We start from the raw sequence: 18,058 nt of genomic DNA, 5'->3' as shown, positions 1-18,058 counted from the left end.
AGTCTTCTGTATACATCTTTCAGTACGTAGCCTTCTGTAGCTTTTGAATTTTGAACCAGTTAACTGTGTTACCTATTCAAAAAAAACACATCTAAAAATAATAATGGGTTAAATTAACACAGAAGGAGTATGCTTTAGTCGTTTTAAGAGTCGAGTCTCGGGAGACAGACCTCATGAGTTCAAATCCCAGATCTGCCACTTACCAGCTGTGTGACTTTGGACAAGCCACTTAACGTTTCTGTTCTCCATTCTCTTTTTCTGTGACACAGAGATAGTAACAACACCTATCTCATAGCATTGTTGTGAGAATGGAATGCTCTTAGAACAGTTCTTGGCCCATACTAAGCGTGGCATGGGTGTTTGCTATGATTAGCAGTATTTAGCAAAACTTTTTAAAATGATTCTTAAGTAGCCCCAATGACAAGGCCTTAGACCAAGTATTAGCTGTGGCGTGGATGGCAACAGCTGGATTCGAGAGCTGTTTCTGTGGCTGAATTAAGATTTGGTAATAAATTGGTCACAGAGAGTGAAGAAGGACAGGAAGTTGTAGATGATGCTGAGGTTTCCAGGTGGGAAAGACTGGGCAATGGGGTAGATTAGGACTATGACTCCAGAGTCAGAAAAAAGGTGTGAAATTGGAATGCTCAGGCCACCCAAAGCACAGTGTCACAAAAATGATTCAGTGCCTTTTTATTGTGTTCATTTTCTTTCTTTCCCGGTTATATTATCAAGCTACATGAAGAGTGAGGTGTGCATCCCAGCTTCATGAATGGACAGTGTGAGCGCCATGCACCACACACACATCGCTAGTATTCTCCTGAGCAGTTAGCTTGTCTCCTGTAATTAAGCCGCTGTTTGAAAAACCCTATTTACAAGTGAACTAATTTTACATTGACACCTCATCTCTGAGAGCTTTCTTCAGTACAGACTTTACCCTGGCAATGAAGAGAATTTTAAAATATTCTCTCTCACAGAGGAAGACCGTTTGCAGGAGGTTTTTGGCTTCATTTGTGTACTCTGTGGGACCAAGAAATAATTTGACTTTTTGAACGGCTTAGTGCTGTCTTCTCCCAGTGACTGCTGACACAATGCTGTCGATTCTAACATCGAGAGAACTGATTTGAGCCGCCACCAAGAATTTGCCGGCCTTCCAAATTTTCAGTGTTGGGAATTTATCCAGGTTTGAAAGACAATTCAAAGGAATAGTCTCTCCCACCCAGAACCCAGTATTTTCTTACGTTTTAATTTTGCCAATCTAGACAACAGCCAGCTGATTGCCTTTGGCTGGCTTGCTCCCTACCTTGCTGAATCATGGTCCTCGATGCATGACACATCAAAACCGCTTAAATACGCGCTCACAATGAGAGAGGAGGGGAAATGCCTTGCAAATTTCTTAGATTCTGAAAGCTGAAATTCTTTTTTCTTTTTATTGTGTCCTACATTTTCATGTGGTGTGAGAGAGTTTTTTATGTATTGCAACCTTTATTTCATTTCAACTCCAAAATTTCTCTCTGTCTTTATGGAAATCAGAATTGTCCTTGCTTTGGTTAAGAATTGCCCAGTGGCCAAACAGATTTATATAAGAAAATCACATTCCTGGGAAAAAGAGGGGGAAAAAACCATATATGTGTATATATATATATATACACACACACACACACACGCATTCATAACATATGGGTAGAGAAAGAGAAAGAGAGAGAATGTGTAAAATGCAGGCTTTTTTCTTCCTTTCTCACTTTACAACTTAAATATCACCTTCCCATTTTAAGCCCTTCCTTTCTCCCTTTGGGAATTCAGTCCTGACTTATTTCTCCCTAGTCTAGTTTTGGTCTTTACCTAAACTCAGTAGAGTTTTTAAAGTCTGCTTTCATACAGCCTCATGGTGGTGATGAAAATGTTTGAGTATTATGTGACTAAGTAAAGGATGAGTACAGAAAGATGATGGAAGTGATTGGGATTTTAGATTTCTCAAAAAATAACATAAAACTCATAAAGATATCTCTCTAGGATGAAATTTGGATCTCTGAGGGTGGTGAAAAAGCATCGTTATCAGGACAGCGATTTGTTTTGGCTTGTTGTTGTTTAAATTTACAGCTATGATTTTAGAGCCCCTTAGGGAAACTTCATAATAAACTTTGGTCAAAAATGTTAGCTCTGGTAGGGATTTCCAAGATTATCCAAGCAGATGGTGCCTAGAATCCAGATGATGTCTTTCTTCCTAAAATATTACCGTTAGTTAGCAAATGTTTACGTTCTTATCAGTGGTGAGGTTTAACAGAGGTTCGTGAACCTCAAACCTTCCGATTGTTCAAAGAGCATAAGTATCTTTTCTACATGATTAAGGTGGCATAACCAGCTTCACCATTTTGAAAGTTTAAAAACAGCCAAAGACCACGTTTCCTCCGATTGATGAGACTATTCAGTCTCTTGGGACATCAGTGAAACACAAGAAGAGGATTCTGGCACACAAGTAATGGAGGCTTTGGTGGAAAATGGGGGTGTGTCTCTGTCCGACACCACCAGAGCCCAGGGGCAGTGCTGGGGAGAGAGGCCAGGCCTAATAGTCTAGTAGAAAGAAAAGGAAGACCCAAAGATTCTCCATCAGACTGAATTTTTCAAAACCCAAGCCAAGTGAGATCTATGATTGCCCTAGAAAAGAAACCTGTTAGTAACAGAGAAAACCCAATACACACTTTTAAAAAAAAGACAAAGATTCAAATATTTTACCTACCAGACCGTAGCATATGGGTTACATTTCTGGGGGAGCTAACATTTTTTTTCTTTCAATCTATATATTTTTGTTTTTTTAAAGATTGTCACCTGCACTAACATCTGTTGTCAATCTTTTTTTTTTAATCTTCTCCCCAAAGCCCCCCAGTACATAGTTGTATATTCTAGTTGTGAGTGCCTCTGGTTGTGCTATGTGAGACACTGCCTCAGCATGGCCTGATGAGCGGTGCCATGTCCACACCCAGGATCACCCTTGGCCACCGTTGGCCACCGAAGCAGAGCGTGCAAAATTAACCACTCAGCCATCGGGCCAGCCCCTATACATATATTTTTTAAGGAAAAGCTGAAGTCCAGTTCCTACATCTGATGACCTGGGCAATATTTACCAACTGCTTAAGATGTACTCAAAGGCCTTTTGAACACATTTAAAAATGAAATAGATAAATAGCAGACTCTTGAGTTTCTGCCTAAATTTGAGTACTGATAAAGAATTATATATTCACTGAGAATCTTACTGTTAATAACACCATTTGTCATTGTGCTTTCTGAAGGAGTTTGAGGAATATCTATTAATCATTTACATAAGATATATTAGGGGCTGACTATTAATAAAATGGAAAAAACTCCATTACCACACTGGAAAAGAAAATACTGACATTAATATTACTGTTCCTATGAGTAATTCTAATCTACATGATAACAAAACAATGAGAATATTTTTGAATTATTTTTTATGATTCTCCAATAGCTTTTATGTTGACAGATCTTTTATGATTTGTATCACCAGAATTTACAAAGCCCATGAAAACTATACAAAAAACAATTTACAATAGCAATACAGAAATAAATCCATCTTGTCCTTAGGTTGCACCTTGGAATTATTTGGGCAAAATGCAAAGTGAAAGAAAGCAATTGCATTTCACCAGAATCTCCAAGTGCCATTTTACATTATAATAAAATGGTTTCTTGGCTTCTTGGAAAAGTTAGGTCCAGACAGCTTCATCATTCACAGAAAAATATTTCAAAAACCTTGGTTTCAATTCCAAGTCATGTCAGAGCAGATTAAGTTTTTCAGGTTGCCATTATGAGTGAAACCTCATCATTTTGTGTTTAATATGCTAAATTCTTGGTGCTAGGTTTTTTTTCCATCTCTGTGTAAAAGAAACTGTATAATAGTATTATAAGGAGAGTGAATATTTCCTACCACTAGACAGGAAGAGACTTGTCACTTTTTAAAAAATCTGTTTGCTACTTAAATGTTAGCTCTGTTGATTCAGGATGTCCACACAGAAGGCAATACAAATGTACAAATGTCTCAGATGGTGTTCCCTTTCAAAAAGAGATGCTTTTTCACATACCTCTTTTTGACTTCTCTCTTGAAAAGAGAAAACATAGAAGACAAGAACAGTTAGGAAAGTAGAGGTCCAAGGTGGCAGTGTAAGAAGACCCTGAACTCACTTTCTCCCATAGACACACCTAATCTTCACCTATAGAACAATTCCTTCTGAAGAAGAACTGAGGGCTCATCAAACAGCTCCTGCACAACAAACAACAGAGGGACCACATAGGGACAAGTAGGAGAGACAGAGACACAGTATGGATGGGAACCCCGCCCTTGACGTAGCCACCTGCATCAGGGAGCGATATCACTGGGGCATATCACTTATCTGAAGAAATGATGGCTGAAAACTGCCCTAACTTGGGAAGGGAAACAGACATCCAGGAAACACAGAGAATCTCAAACAGGATTAACCCAAAGAGACCCGCACCAAGATATATTATAATTAAAACAGCAAAGAGAGAATCTTAAAAGCAGCCAGAGAAAAACAACAAGCCATATGCAAGGGAACCCACCATAAGACTATCAGCTGATTTTTTAGTAGAAACATTGTAGGGTAGAATGGAGTAGCAGCATATATTTAAAGTGCTGAAAAGGAAAACACTGATAACCAAGAATATTCTACCCAGCAAGGATATCATTCAGAAATGAAGGACAGATAAAGAGTTACCCAGACAAGCAAAAACTAAAGGAGTTCATCTTCACTAAACTGGCCTTACAAGATATGTTAAAGGGTCTTCTTGAAGCAGAAAAGAAAAAGCCATAACTAGAAATAAGAAAATATGTGAAAGACAAAAATCTCACTGGTAAAGGCAAATATTTAATAAAGGCAGTGGATCAGCCACTTAAAAAACTAGAATAGGGGCCAGCCCCATGGCGTAGTGGTTGAAATTCAGCACACTCTGCTTCGGCAGCCCAGGTTCACAGGTTCAGATCTCAGTTGTAGATCTACACCACTCATCAAGCCATGCTGTGGAGGCATCCCACATACAAAATAGAGGAAGACTGGCAGAGATGTTAGCTCAGGGTGAATCTTCCTCGGGAAAAAAACAAAAGCTAGAATAAAGGTTAAAATACAAAAGTAGCAAAATCAACTATAACTAGTTAAGGGATACACAGAATTTAAAAAATGTAAAATATGATGTCAAAAACAAAACATGGTGGGGAGTAAAATTGTAGTGCTTTTAGAATGCATTTGAACTTAACTGATTATCACCTTAAAATAGACTGCTAGATATATAGGTCAATATATATGAACCTCATGGTAATGACAAACCAAAAACCTTCAATAGATACATAAAAAATAAAGAGAAAGCAACCCAAACATAACACTAAAGAAAATCATCAAACCACAAGGGAAAAGACTAAGAGAAAAAGAAAGGAACAGAGAAGAACTACAAAAACAACCAGAAAACAATTAACAAAATGGCAATAAGTACATACCTGTCATTAATTACTCTAAATGTAAATGGACTAAATGCTCCAATCAAAAGACATAGGGTGGATGAATGGATAAAAATACAAGACCTATCTATATGCTGCCTACAAAAGAGTCACCACAGATCTAAAGACAGACATAGTCTGAAAGTGAAAGGAAGGAAAAAGATACTCCATGCAAATGGAAATAAAAAGAAGACTGGGGTAGCAATACTCATATCAGACAAAATAGACTTTAAAACAAAGACTGTAACTAAAGAGATAGAAGGGCATTATGTAATGCTAAAGAGGTCAATCCAAGAAAAGGATATAACATTCATAAATATTTATGTACCCAACATAAGAGCACCTAAACATATAAGGCAAATATTAACAGACATAAAGGAAAAAATTGACAGTAGTATAATAACAGTAGGGGACTTTAATACTCCGCTTACATCAATGGATAGATCACCCAGACAGAAAGTCAATAAGGAAATATTGGCCTTAAGTGACATATTAGACCAGATGGACTTAATAGATATATATAGAACATTCTATCCAAAATCTCAGAATACCTATTCTTTTCAAGTGCACTTGGAACATTCCCCAGGATAGGCCACAAAATAAGTCTCAGTAAGTTTAGGAAGATTGAAATCATGTCAAGCGTCTTTTCTAACCACAATGATATGAAACTAGAAATCAATTATAAGAAGAAAACTTGAAGAAACACAAACACATGGAGACGAAACAACATGTATTAAACAACCAGTGGGTCAAAGGAAATCAAATAGGAAATCAAAAAACACCTTGAGACAAATGAAAATGGAAACACAACTTTCCAAAATCTATGAGATGAAGCAAAAGCAATTCTAAGAGGGAAGTTCATAGCAATACAGACCTCCATCAAGAAACAAGAAACATTGCAAACACAGGCATACCTCAGTGATATTGGAGGTTCAGTTCCAGATCACTACAATAAAGTGAATGTTGCAATAAAGTGAGTCACACAAATTTTTTAGTTTCCCAGTGCATATAAAAGCTTCATTTACACTATACTGTAGTCTATTAAGTGTGGAGTAGCATTATGTCTAAAAAAACAATGTACAGACCTTGATTAAAAAATACTTTATTGCTAAAAAATGCTAACCATTATCTGAGCCTTCAGTAAGTTGTAATCTTTTCACTGATGAAGGGTCTTTTAAAAAATGCAGTATCTGTGAAGCGCAAAAAGCAATATACAATAAAATGGGGTATGCTTGTAAACAATCTAACCTTACACCTAAAGGAACTAGAAAAAGAACAAACAAAGCCCAAAGTTAGTAGAAGGAAGGAAATAGTAAAGATCAGAGCAGAAATAAATGAACTAGAGACTAAAAAGAACAGTAGAAAATATCAATGAAACTAACAGATGGTTCTTTGAAAAGATAAACAAAATTGACAAACCTTTAGCCAGACTCATCAAGGAAAAAAGAGAGGGCTCAAATAAATAAAATCAGAAATGAAAGAGGAGAAGTTATGGGGGCCAACCCGTGGCCTAGTGGTTAAGTTCAGCATGCTCCACTTTAGCAGCCTGGGTCAGTTTCTTGGCACAGACCTCACCACTTGTCAGTGGCCATACTGTGGCAGCAGTGACCCACATACAAAATAGAGGAAGATTGGCACAGGTATTAACTCAGGGCAAATCTTCCTCAAGCAAAAAGATGAGAAGTTATAGCTGACACCACAGAAATACAAAGGATCATAAGATGATACTATGAAAATTATATGCCAACAAATTGGAAAACAGAAGAAATGGATAAATTCCTAGAAACGCACAACCTTCCAAGACTGAAGGGGCCCACTCTTAATGACCTCATTTAGCCTTACCTACTTCCTCAGAGGCTCCATCTCCAAACATGGCCACACTGTGGGTTAGGGCTCCAACATATAAATTTTGGAGGGGCACAAACATTCTGTCTATAACTGTCAGTAAGAACTCATCTTAGAGTTGAGTAACTGAATTTTTCCAAATGTGGCTCTCTAGTTTTCCATCCTTGGAACTAACAGTTTTTCTTCTTCCAGACTCTCCTGTTTTCATTCCCTTTTCAAAGAGACAAGGCAAGTGGCAAATGAAGTTTTCCTTAGCCTTAGAGCCCTTAGCTGACCCATCCCAGAACTCTGAGTTTGCTTTCAAAACGAATCACAACACACCTTGTTTGTCAAGTCCTGAACTATAGTTCTGGGGTCCCAAAAATTCATCTTCCCTTGGATCACTTAGAGATTTTGAGTACAGGTCTTTGGGTCTGTGAGACCAAAATGATCTGCAACCCAGTAGTGAATATTTTTATGGGTTGGTCTTTTCCATATTCCAATTTCAAGCATGGTGTTCTATTTCCGTAATAGGCATAATGAACACTGATATGTTGACCCCACTAATTGGCCAGTTGAGGAAAAAATAGAGATAACCACTTAATGTCCCTGAGCCAGCTGGTATTTATGGGTGGGAGTTTATAATAAATTTCCATTGCTTAAGTCACCCAATCTGTGGTGTCTTGAAATGTTTTTGTGTTCATTTGTTTGTTTTTTCAGGAAGCTCAGCCCTGAGCTAACATCTGCCAATCCTCCTCTTTTTGCTGAGGAAGACTGGCCCTGCGCTAACATCCATGCCCATCTTCCTCTACTTTATATGTGGGATGCCCCCTCAGGATGGCTTGATGAGCAGTGCCATGTCCACACCCGGGATCCCATCCAGTGAACCCCCGGCCGCCAAAGTGGAATGTGCGCACTTAACCGCTGTGCCACCAGGCCGGCCCCCAATCTGTGGTGTTTTGTTATGGCAGCCCAAGCAGACTCATACATTGACTGTATGGATATTTATCTTTTTTAAAATATCTAATTTTTAATAGATTTCCTTTATGATTTAAGTTTACCAAATGGAGAGCACTCTGGAATGTTTCTTGGGAGGCGCCTTCTACTTGCCAAATAGTTGTTGATTTCAGAGCCTTTCACTGTATTAAAGTGTGACTGTGCATTTTTGGTAATTTTACCTTTGAGAGTTCCAACTCTACTATTGTTTTTAGCTCTGCAAGAAACACAGAATCAAGGTGTCACAATATTATGAGTCTTGCCATCTGCTTGGAAGCTTTGTATTCTGATAGAAAGTCTACTTACAGCCTACTTACTGGGATAAAATAGCATTTTCTCCTTAGGGCTGTGGAATTTTCCCCTTTGTCTTATTTACAAAGGCCTTCTATTTATTCGTTTAACCTAAGAGGGAAATAAATTACATTGTTGACATCACTTCAGTCAGTGAAGGCTCAATAAATGTTGGTGGATAGATAGAGGAACAAAATTATTGCAGTTTCCACTTTCACATCCAATAATTGAATATAGAATTTTATTGCTGGAAGTATCACAATTCACTTAGTCAAACTTCTTTCCCCTGGATGTCTTTGAAGAAATTATTTTCTTGAACATTTATTAAAAATAATAACCAACATTTATTGAGTGTTTACTATGTGTCAAACAGCGTTCTAAGGGCCTTTCATGGGTTATCTCAATTAATTTTGTAACAGCAATAATGTTGAAAAAGAACATTCTGGACCGAGAGTGGATTCTTTCTCTATTAATCCCCTCTCCAACAGTCCCTTCATTGGGTAAGGCACTTTCAAGAGTTCTTCACTTCCTCGGAGCCTCCCACACATACACCGTACGAGCACACAGACCTTTTCACTAGTTCCCAAGGAAACCTAATTGGAAAAGTAAAACATGCCACTTTTGTCAAAGAGAGTATTTTTTTTAATGCTTCAATAATGAAAGAGGACAGAGGTAGGAGGAGAAGCAGATAGTCCCTGTTTAAAGACCATGCTGTTTTGTTGTGCATATTCTTCCCCCGAGGTTCTATTGGCCTTTGAACACTGAATGCTGGAGTCTGGAAATAACCCACCTCGTATTGCAGTTCTTGCTAAAGTTAGACTCAGGGAAGTTTATTGTTGTGAAGGCCTTAATCCATCGTCAACAATGCCCCCTAGATAGTCATTTTAGAAGTGTCAGTGCAGACTATCGACAGTTATGGGAATCAGGGGTGACATCAAGCAATGAAATGCACATAAAAACTCAAGACTTCATTTTGGCCATTGGTGTACTTAGTTGTCACCTCCTCCTACGTCAAGCCTGGGCTAAATTTCTGTACTTTTTTTTAGACAGAGATGCTAAAGGACAAGCCTTTCTTCCTCACCTATATTCGAAGTCCTGACATTCATTGATGTCTTATCAGCACCCACATTTCATTTCTAAATTTGTGCCTGGGACCTTGGAGATATCAGCCAAGGAGGCAGAGGAGGAAGAGGGCATTGCAGTGGCCCCTCCGATGTATACAACCACAAATCTGCACTTCGTTTCCTCTTCAAAGCTGCCCTGGATGTTATAACAAAAATACCATAGACTGTGTGGTTTAAAAACCATGGAAATTTATTTCTCACAATTTTGGAGGCTGAGAAGCCAAGATCAAGTGTCTGGTGACAGCCCACTTCCTGGTTCTTAGATGGCCATTTTTTCACTGTGGGCAGAAGGGGCAAGCTAGCTCTCTGGAGTCATTTTTATAAGGACGCTAATCCCAATCACGAGGGCTCACCAGCATGACCTCATCACCTCCCAAAGACCCCACTTTTTAGTACTGTCACCTTGGGGGTTAGGATTTCAACATACAAATTTTGGGAGGACACAAATATTCAGCCCATGGCAGACTCAGAAAAAAGTAAAAGAATGCACCTAAAAATCGGATGCTTCTGATCAGCTTTTTCAAGGAATGTGGGCCATCCAAACCACCAGAAATTAGTTCTGGAATTAAGATAATCAAGCAAAAGGACGTCAATTACATGCCTAGTGTTTGCTGTAGCTAGAATTTTTGTTTTAGTAGGTCAAATCTATTACAGAACAAAGATGGGGAGCCTGTGTTATTGCACATACTGCACGTTCACACCTATGTTTTAGGAGTGAGGAAGGGAGGCAGTGTGGTATGTGGGAAGAGCCTTGAGCTGGGAGTGACATGAGGGGTCACTCAGGCCCATCCTGGCACTATGACCTTCCTTAAGCAAATCATTTCATCTTAGGGCCCTCAAATGAGGGGTCTTAATGAATTAGGCCCCTTCCAGCTCTGAAATTCTGAGGCTCCTTCTCTTAGAGCCTAGAGCTCCTATTCTCAACTATTGCCCATGTCTAAGATGGCAGCTTATCTTTCGTGATCTGTCACTATTCTTATGACGAAATGAATGACAAGTTCTTGGACAAGAAGATAGTCCCACATTATAACATTCCGGGGCACAAAGAAGCTCTGCCTCACAATGACGTGGTTTTTAATGACTACTGGGGCCTAAAAGGCCATGAGGCGCAGCAGGACCAGAGGCCTTACAGATCGCATGTAGTATGTGCTCTTTTGCTATTCCAGCATTTCCATTGACTTGCCTAAGGTCACACAGCTAGTCACAGAGATGAGATCAAGGGCAGAAGGCAAGAGGATTAACATTTATTGATCCCCTGGTCTCTACCAGACACTGGGCATCCTACAATGGCCTGAGAGTCACTATCCCCAGTCTATAGATGAATACCTCCCACATAGTCTAGATATTGCACATGTTTTATTAGCGCCTTTTTAAAAACTTTGTTGTGTGATCTTTTTAATATTTTTGATGCACCCACCCAACCTCACTTCTTAGGCTCAGTTTTTATGGATCTCTCTTCCCACCGTCAGACCCTCCAGGCCCTGTTGGTGGTTCCAAACACGCACCACACTCCTTGAGCTGTGCCTCATTTGGTCATTCATGTGGGCATCTATGTGGCTGAACAAGGTGAAGATATAAACTGATTTTTTTCCTGCAGATATAAATTATAGAGACAGTGGCAACAACAAATATGTTAAGGACCATTCTCTTTAAATAGAAGTTCAAATCACTTAAAGTCTTCACCTTCACCCAACTTGACCATGGCCCGGTATTTTAGAGTGAATGAACTATATTTTCACATGGATCTTTAAGCACTGGCCTTTTATTTTATCCAGCATCATGCCATACTGAAGGGCTCTCCAGTGGGAGAGGTGGCACTCCTCGGTTCTGAAGTGCGTGGTCCTTTTGTAGGGGAGAGAGAAGTAAGAACTTCACCTCCAGCCTAAACCCCCGCTGAGCTGAGATCTAGGCAGATCCAGGAGATCCTGTGGGATTGCTCCTTGTGAGCTGGAGATGAGATGTTATTACCGATCAATAAAACTGGACTTGAAGATGGCCTATTTTCAGATTTCTCCTGGGGTTTTTTTTATTCTCTGATAGAAGAGATTGCGTTAAAGTGGGCTCACCTTCGTACTGAAATCTTGCACAATGCCCTTCACAGACAAGAATAAGAAATTGAATTGCTTCCAAGAAATATTTTTCTGGCTGTAAAAGCAATCTCTGGACTGGTGAATCCAGCTCAGGCCCCTCCACTGAAGACCTGATGCTTATTCTGGGACAAACCATCCATGGCAAGCACAGGTGGAAACAATATAGGATGCACAATGTAAAGAAGCTGAACAAATTCCCATGAGACTAGGCCACAGACAGACAGGCTGCTGCCATTCCTCCCATCCACTAAATAAATAAGAATAAATTGATTGCTCCAGAGACCTCCCAATTGATACTAACCGATCCCTGGACCTGTTCTCTTCTATCTGTAGGAGTTCTGATGGCCAGACTTCCAGATCCAACCTTCAATATTGACAAATGGATCCTAGAAGGTGTTTGTCCATTCGTCACAAGTTGTCGCTTAGAATAACATCTCTCTCCCTCTCTCCTCTCTGTCTTTCTCTCCCTCTGATAAAGTTATCCCAAAAATTCTGTCAGAACACTGAGGAGTTTTATATTTAGGTCTGCCCCACCTTGTTTCACAAAGATTCAGGGCTGTTGACAAAAATACATCTGATGAAAAAGGATAAAATGAATAGTTTTGAGAAAAGTCAGCAAAGGATGGAAAGGGGTAAGATTGGAGAAAGGCGAGCACAGAGCTCAGCACTGTGATTGCTGGATGGAGGTTATAGATTTGCTTCTGAACTCCCCAGTGCAAAGCAAAGAAAAAAATAGTATCATTTACCTGATTCACGGTATTTCTAAGATTTCTCTAAGTTTCTCAGAAGAAGCATGACTTTTCCTAGTGCTGAGATGTGAAAGATTTTTCTCCCTTGATTCCTCATAAAGAGGACACTGGATCAGTCAGGACAAGGTTTCACTGCGAGCAACCAAAAACCCAAAACAACAGTGGCTTGAGTATGATAGAATTTTATGTCTCTCTCAAGTCGGCATGGGCAGTCCAGGGCTGGACTGACTCTTGATGGGTGTCAGAACTCAGATCCCTTTGTATCATTCTTCCACCGTGTGGTCCAAGATAGCTGTTCAAGCTCTGGCCAGAATGTCCACATTCCAGCCAGCAGGAAGGAGGAAGGAGTGATGAAGGAAATACCCCCACCCTTAAAGATACATCCCAAAAGTTGCAGGGGATACTTCCAATTACATCCCAGTGGCCAGAACTTAACCACATGGCCCCAGCTCTCTTCAAGGGAGGCTGAAAATGGAGTCCTTAGTCCAGGCCTAGGTAGAAGTGGGTTTTCTATCATTAAAGCAGAAGGCGGGTATATTGGTTTGCTAGGACTGCTCTAACAAAATACCACAGACTGGGGGGCTTAAACAACAGAAATTTGTTTCCTCGTGGTTCTGGAGACTGGAAGCCCAAGATCAAGGTGTGGGCAAGGGTGTTTTTCTCTGAGGCCTCTCTCCTTGGCTTGCAGATGGCTGCCGTCTCGCTGTGTCCTCACACGGCCTTCCTCTCTGCACATACATCCCTGGCATCTCTCTGTGAGTCCTAACCTCCTCTTCTCATAAGGACACCAGTCATGTTGAGTTAGGGCCCTGTCTCCAAATACAGTCACATTCTGAGGTCCTGGGGGTTGGGGCTTCAACATATGGATTTAGAGAGGATGCAGTTCAATCCATAACAGGCAGAATCGATACTGGAGAACGAGAAGCTCTTGTCACATATGCTGCCAGCATCCCTGTAACTGGATAAATAATAAATTCTTTGGAGCTGTTTGTTCTGCCCCCTCTTTTAAATCCACGTCTCCTTGGAACCAAGAGTTTTAGAACCTGGTGCAGCGCTTTCCACCTGAGGGCGTGCAGTGAATGCCTGCAGGTGATGGTGGTCACGACCCAAGGACTCACGGCTCGAGCAGAGAGTGGAAGCCAGGATTCCTGATTCTCCACCGTCGACTCTTCCCACCACGCTGGGCTGACTCCCTCAAAGTCTAACAACCAGCACATCACTATGTGGGAACTTAGAGTCGTGTGTTTTAGTCCCAGATTTTCCATATCGGAGATTACAAAGCCCTAAAACGGTCATTGCCAGCCCCAGTTTTGCATAATTCTAGGATTTCTTCAGAGATCCCACAGGTATCAATCTATTTTAAACCCTTGTATCAAAAGTCATTTGAGTTTTTTCTGAGTCATTCTGCATTGTTTTGTTTTCTGTGGACACTCCACGGCAGTTTTAGGAAGTAAGGATAGCTGTTGGAAGGTCAAAGCCAGGATGCCACAACACCAGGAAAAGTTGGAACATCAGGGCCCTAACTTCAGCAGCCTCTCCTCAGAGCTGAGAGTAATGACCGTGCCAGCAGCCCCAGCTGGGGCAAAGGCACCACAGGCCCCAGACTTGGAACTGTATTTTTTCCCCCACTTTTCTAAGCAGCTTGCAAGCTGTCGCCCGTTGAACCAGAGTGAGATTGCACTTGGCAAGAAGACAAGAAGGACTGCCCCTAAAATATGCTGACAGCCTTGCTCCCAAGACGCCTCTTGAATCCACCCAGGGTGCTAGGCTCCCGTGCTTCTCTATAGCAGGACTCATCGCCGAGAGGCTATGAAGTCCCTGTGGAGAGCACTGTTTGTACAGCCTGGGACACAGTTTCTTCTCCTTGTCCATTTCTGCCCTAGCAACAGCTTTTGGAAGCCGTACAATAGAGCTAATTGTTTGCATTGGATGGTAGTGTGTTTAGAGCTTATGCATCTAAACAGACAATTATTTTCTGCTCTTTGCTAGTGGCACTGCCTGCCTGGTGACTTCGGCAGATGGAAAAAGGAGCTAATCCGTAGGTTATAAGCAGAAGGGTTATTGATGAAATGTCACCATCTGTTGGTATCATTAAAATGATATGAGTCATAAAGAGTTGCTTTTGTTTTTTCTCAGAAAAAGGTTAGCTTAGAGTTTAGAGAGGAGTTGCTGGCCTGCAGACGGCATTGGGGGACCAGACTAGGGAGGGGAATGTCAACTCTGGAACCGGGGGAAGCCTTGATGGACTCATCAGATCAGCTTGATGGTCTTCAAGGACGTGCTGGAATCCTCTGCCTGAATAAAACCACCTGCTCACATGAGACTGCGTACGGATTAGGAGCAATGCAGAGTCTCAACTCTCTCATGGTCTTCCCTGTTTCTGAGGCATCTACCAGGTGGGGAGAGGAAAGTGATTCATTTGGGTTAAACAAGAAAGATCATATCTGGGAGGGAACAGTTAAAATGCATCTGTCGCCTTAATCCTCATTGGGCCCATTACACAGAGATTATTCATGTACTCAGCTGACACCCTGGGAGACTGGCGAGCCCACTGGGGAGTGACACTCTCTACATCTGCTCCATCTCCCGGGAGGAGATGGAGGTGGCTCAGAAGAGGAACCAGGGTCAGCATGCCCAAGCGTCCATCAGGGACAAGAGCCCTCAGGATGGAGTAAAGAAAGCAGTGGATGGGCACTCACAGATTGTATAGCAAAGGAAACATCTTATGGTTTTGTGGACTTTCTCTATTGACTTCCTGTTTCCAATTTCATTTTCCATTTCTGCTCTAATTTTTATTTTTCCTTCTGCTCACTTTGAACTTAATTTGCTCTTTTTTTTCTAGTTTCCTAAGGTGGAAACCTAGATTATTGATTTTAGATCTTCTTTTCCAACATATTGCCTAGCAAAAGGATGGAGAGCATGAGACGTATATTTAATGAGGATCCAGATGACCAAAATAAACTGTGCCAACTTCCTAATTCTGCCTTCCTACCTAATCCTCTTAATTCTCTCATATTTGCTGTTTATACAATCTTTTACCCACTGCCAAGGACATACGCCCAAAGAGAAAGAACCTGTTATTACCAACCTTTTTCAGTGTGGCTCAAGATTTCTTTTTTATTATTATTATTTTTATTTTTATTTAAACTCCTGGAGAGAGAGTGTGGGTGACTGTGAAAACAACTGCAGATCCCTTTGCCAGGACTAGGGTTTAAATAATAAATAAATAAACAACACTGCCACGAGTCGGACCTCGCATGCAGCCCTGCCTCTAGCTTCGTCCTTTCCCCCTACGCCAGCTGGCCCAAGTCTGCCCCACCTGCCACCTCCGTAGGGAGAGAGGTGCTGGTGGGAGCCAGCGCTGCTGCTGGAAATAGTGCATGATGCTGGAAGCAAGAGCCGCGGGGGCAGGAGCTTTATGAAGCCCATGCAGGTTATTTATATGGTCTCAAAAGGAAGCATCCTGGAAAAGGTCCTGTGGATATTTTTAGATCTGATGCTTTGGTCCTGCTGCTGCACTTTCGTTTTAAACAAGCATGGAAGGGAATGTTTGACGCTGTCTGCTGTGCTGTTTTGGAGGCTCAGAGGGCCCCTGTCACAGCTAATGGTCATCCTGATGGGCCCAGATCCGCCTTCTGTGTCTCCTAGCTCTGGGACTTCAGAAGCTGCTGACTTCGGTGGGCAGCAGTTAAAACCCTGGCCGCTTGCTGCCAAGTCAGAGACTCTGAAGTTTACCCCCTGGCTCGGAGGCCCTGTGCAGTTGACACCCACAGGTTCAGTTTTGCTCTGCTTCCAGACTCTGCTTCTCTGAGAATGGGGCATATGTTTGCATAATAAGCCTTTGGCTGGAAGTAAAAGGGTTTAGAATTTAACAAGGTGATTAAGCAGGTTAAAAACACAACCACACAATAATCCATGAGCTTAGCTATTCCAGGGCCAGTGAAGGGAGTTAAGTATTGTTACGGAATTGTTTCTGTGGTTCCTTTCATTTGCCCACTCAAAATCAGTGCTCTAAAAAAAATGTTTTTATTAAAAAAATTTTTTTAATTAAAAAATAATTCTCCCCAAAGAGTCTGAATCCTGTGGTTTTCTCCTCAAGGAGAAGGGAGAGAAGAAGGTGGGCACTGGATCTTGGGCTCTGCAGATATGGTTTCTCATAAAAAGTTCATGGATTGTAGCTGCGGTCCACTCCAGTTGAACGAGCGGTTTATGAAAGTGAGAAGCTAGCCGGTGTTCAGGGAGAGAAGAGAAATTTCTTAAATTCTCATGGCTGGGCAATGTATTGTTGGTTCCTGGACTTCAGACTGTGACAGGTGAGGTTCTCTTACAAACCCAAAAGTTACATGGATGAAGCTGCTGAGATCACCCACGAAAACTCCTAATGTGCCCCGGAGCTTCCCTCCTTGCTTTGCGGCCAGTGGACATTATTGTCCTTTTTGTTTATTTTCTCTCTCTCTCTTCCCATAATAGACCACAGAGACAGGTGAAGATGAGGAGGACCAGCCTCTCAGCCTGACCTGGCCTTCCGACACCCGCAAACAAGTCACATTCCTGATTGTTTTCCCCATCGTGTTTCCTCTCTGGATTACCTTGCCTGACGTCCGCAAACCTGTGAGTCAAGCATTTTTGAAATCGGTTCCTTATTAAAGGCAAAGTATGTAACAGTATGCATAGTTTGCTTCTATTTGTCTTAAAAGGAAAAGAGGGGTGACATATATACATGTGTATGCTTATAAGTGCCTGAAATTTCTCTGGACAGATACACAATAACAGTGATTGTTCAGTCTATCAAATTTACGTAACAAACCACCCCAAAATTTAGAGATGTGAATCAACAATGATTTTATTCTGCTCATGGATTCTGTGGATCCGGAGTTTGAAAAGGGCACGTTGGGTATGGCTTGTTTCTGCTCCACAATGTCTGGGGCCTCAGCCGGGAAGACCTGAATGACTGGGGGTGACTCACATGGCTGGGGCTGCAATTATCTGGAGGCTTCTTCACTGATGTTTCTGGCACCTGGGCAGAGTTCATTGAAAGGCTGGGCTCAGCTGGGATTTTCTACTGGCGAGTCTAAATGTAGCCTCTCCATGTGACTTGGGCTTCCTCACAGCATGGTGGCCTCAGGATAGTCTGGTGTCTTACAGAAGAGATCAGGGGTCCAAGAGTGAGTGTTCCAGCAGCACAAGGCAGAAGCTGCATGGTCTTTGATGACCTAGTCTCAGAAGTCACACGGAATCCCTTCCACTGTACTCTACTGGTTAAAGCAGTCATGGTTCTATCTTGGGTAAAGGGGAGGAGACAAAAAGTTCACCTAGAATATATCAGGGTCATCTAGCATATGGCACTCTGGGTGGGAGGAGTGTCAAAGAATTTGCAATCATTTTATAAAACCACCACAGGGGTTGTCTCTGAGAAGGAGAACTGAAAGCCTGAGGCAGGAGGGAGACTCACATTTTGTTGAATATTTG

General features: G+C 41.5%; 1 protein-coding gene across 4 annotated transcripts in view; it reads left to right on the top strand.

Annotated features, from left to right (window-relative positions):
* Positions 1 to 18,058, top strand: part of SLC24A2 (solute carrier family 24 member 2) — a 237,299-nt gene that overhangs the window by 200,273 nt on the left and 18,968 nt on the right. For all 4 annotated transcript variants that reach the window (XM_044756777.2, XM_070495604.1, XM_070495605.1 and 1 more), the window contains one exon: positions 17,060 to 17,200. In XM_044756777.2, coding sequence (XP_044612712.1) covers positions 17,060 to 17,200 — 141 coding nt within the window. The remainder of the gene's footprint in view (positions 1 to 17,059; positions 17,201 to 18,058) is intronic.

The sequence above is a fragment of the Equus asinus genome, chromosome 23 (assembly GCF_041296235.1).
Source record: "Equus asinus isolate D_3611 breed Donkey chromosome 23, EquAss-T2T_v2, whole genome shotgun sequence".
NCBI classification, from domain to species: domain Eukaryota; kingdom Metazoa; phylum Chordata; class Mammalia; order Perissodactyla; family Equidae; genus Equus; species Equus asinus.
This window is presented reverse-complemented; position numbering and strand designations above follow the sequence as displayed.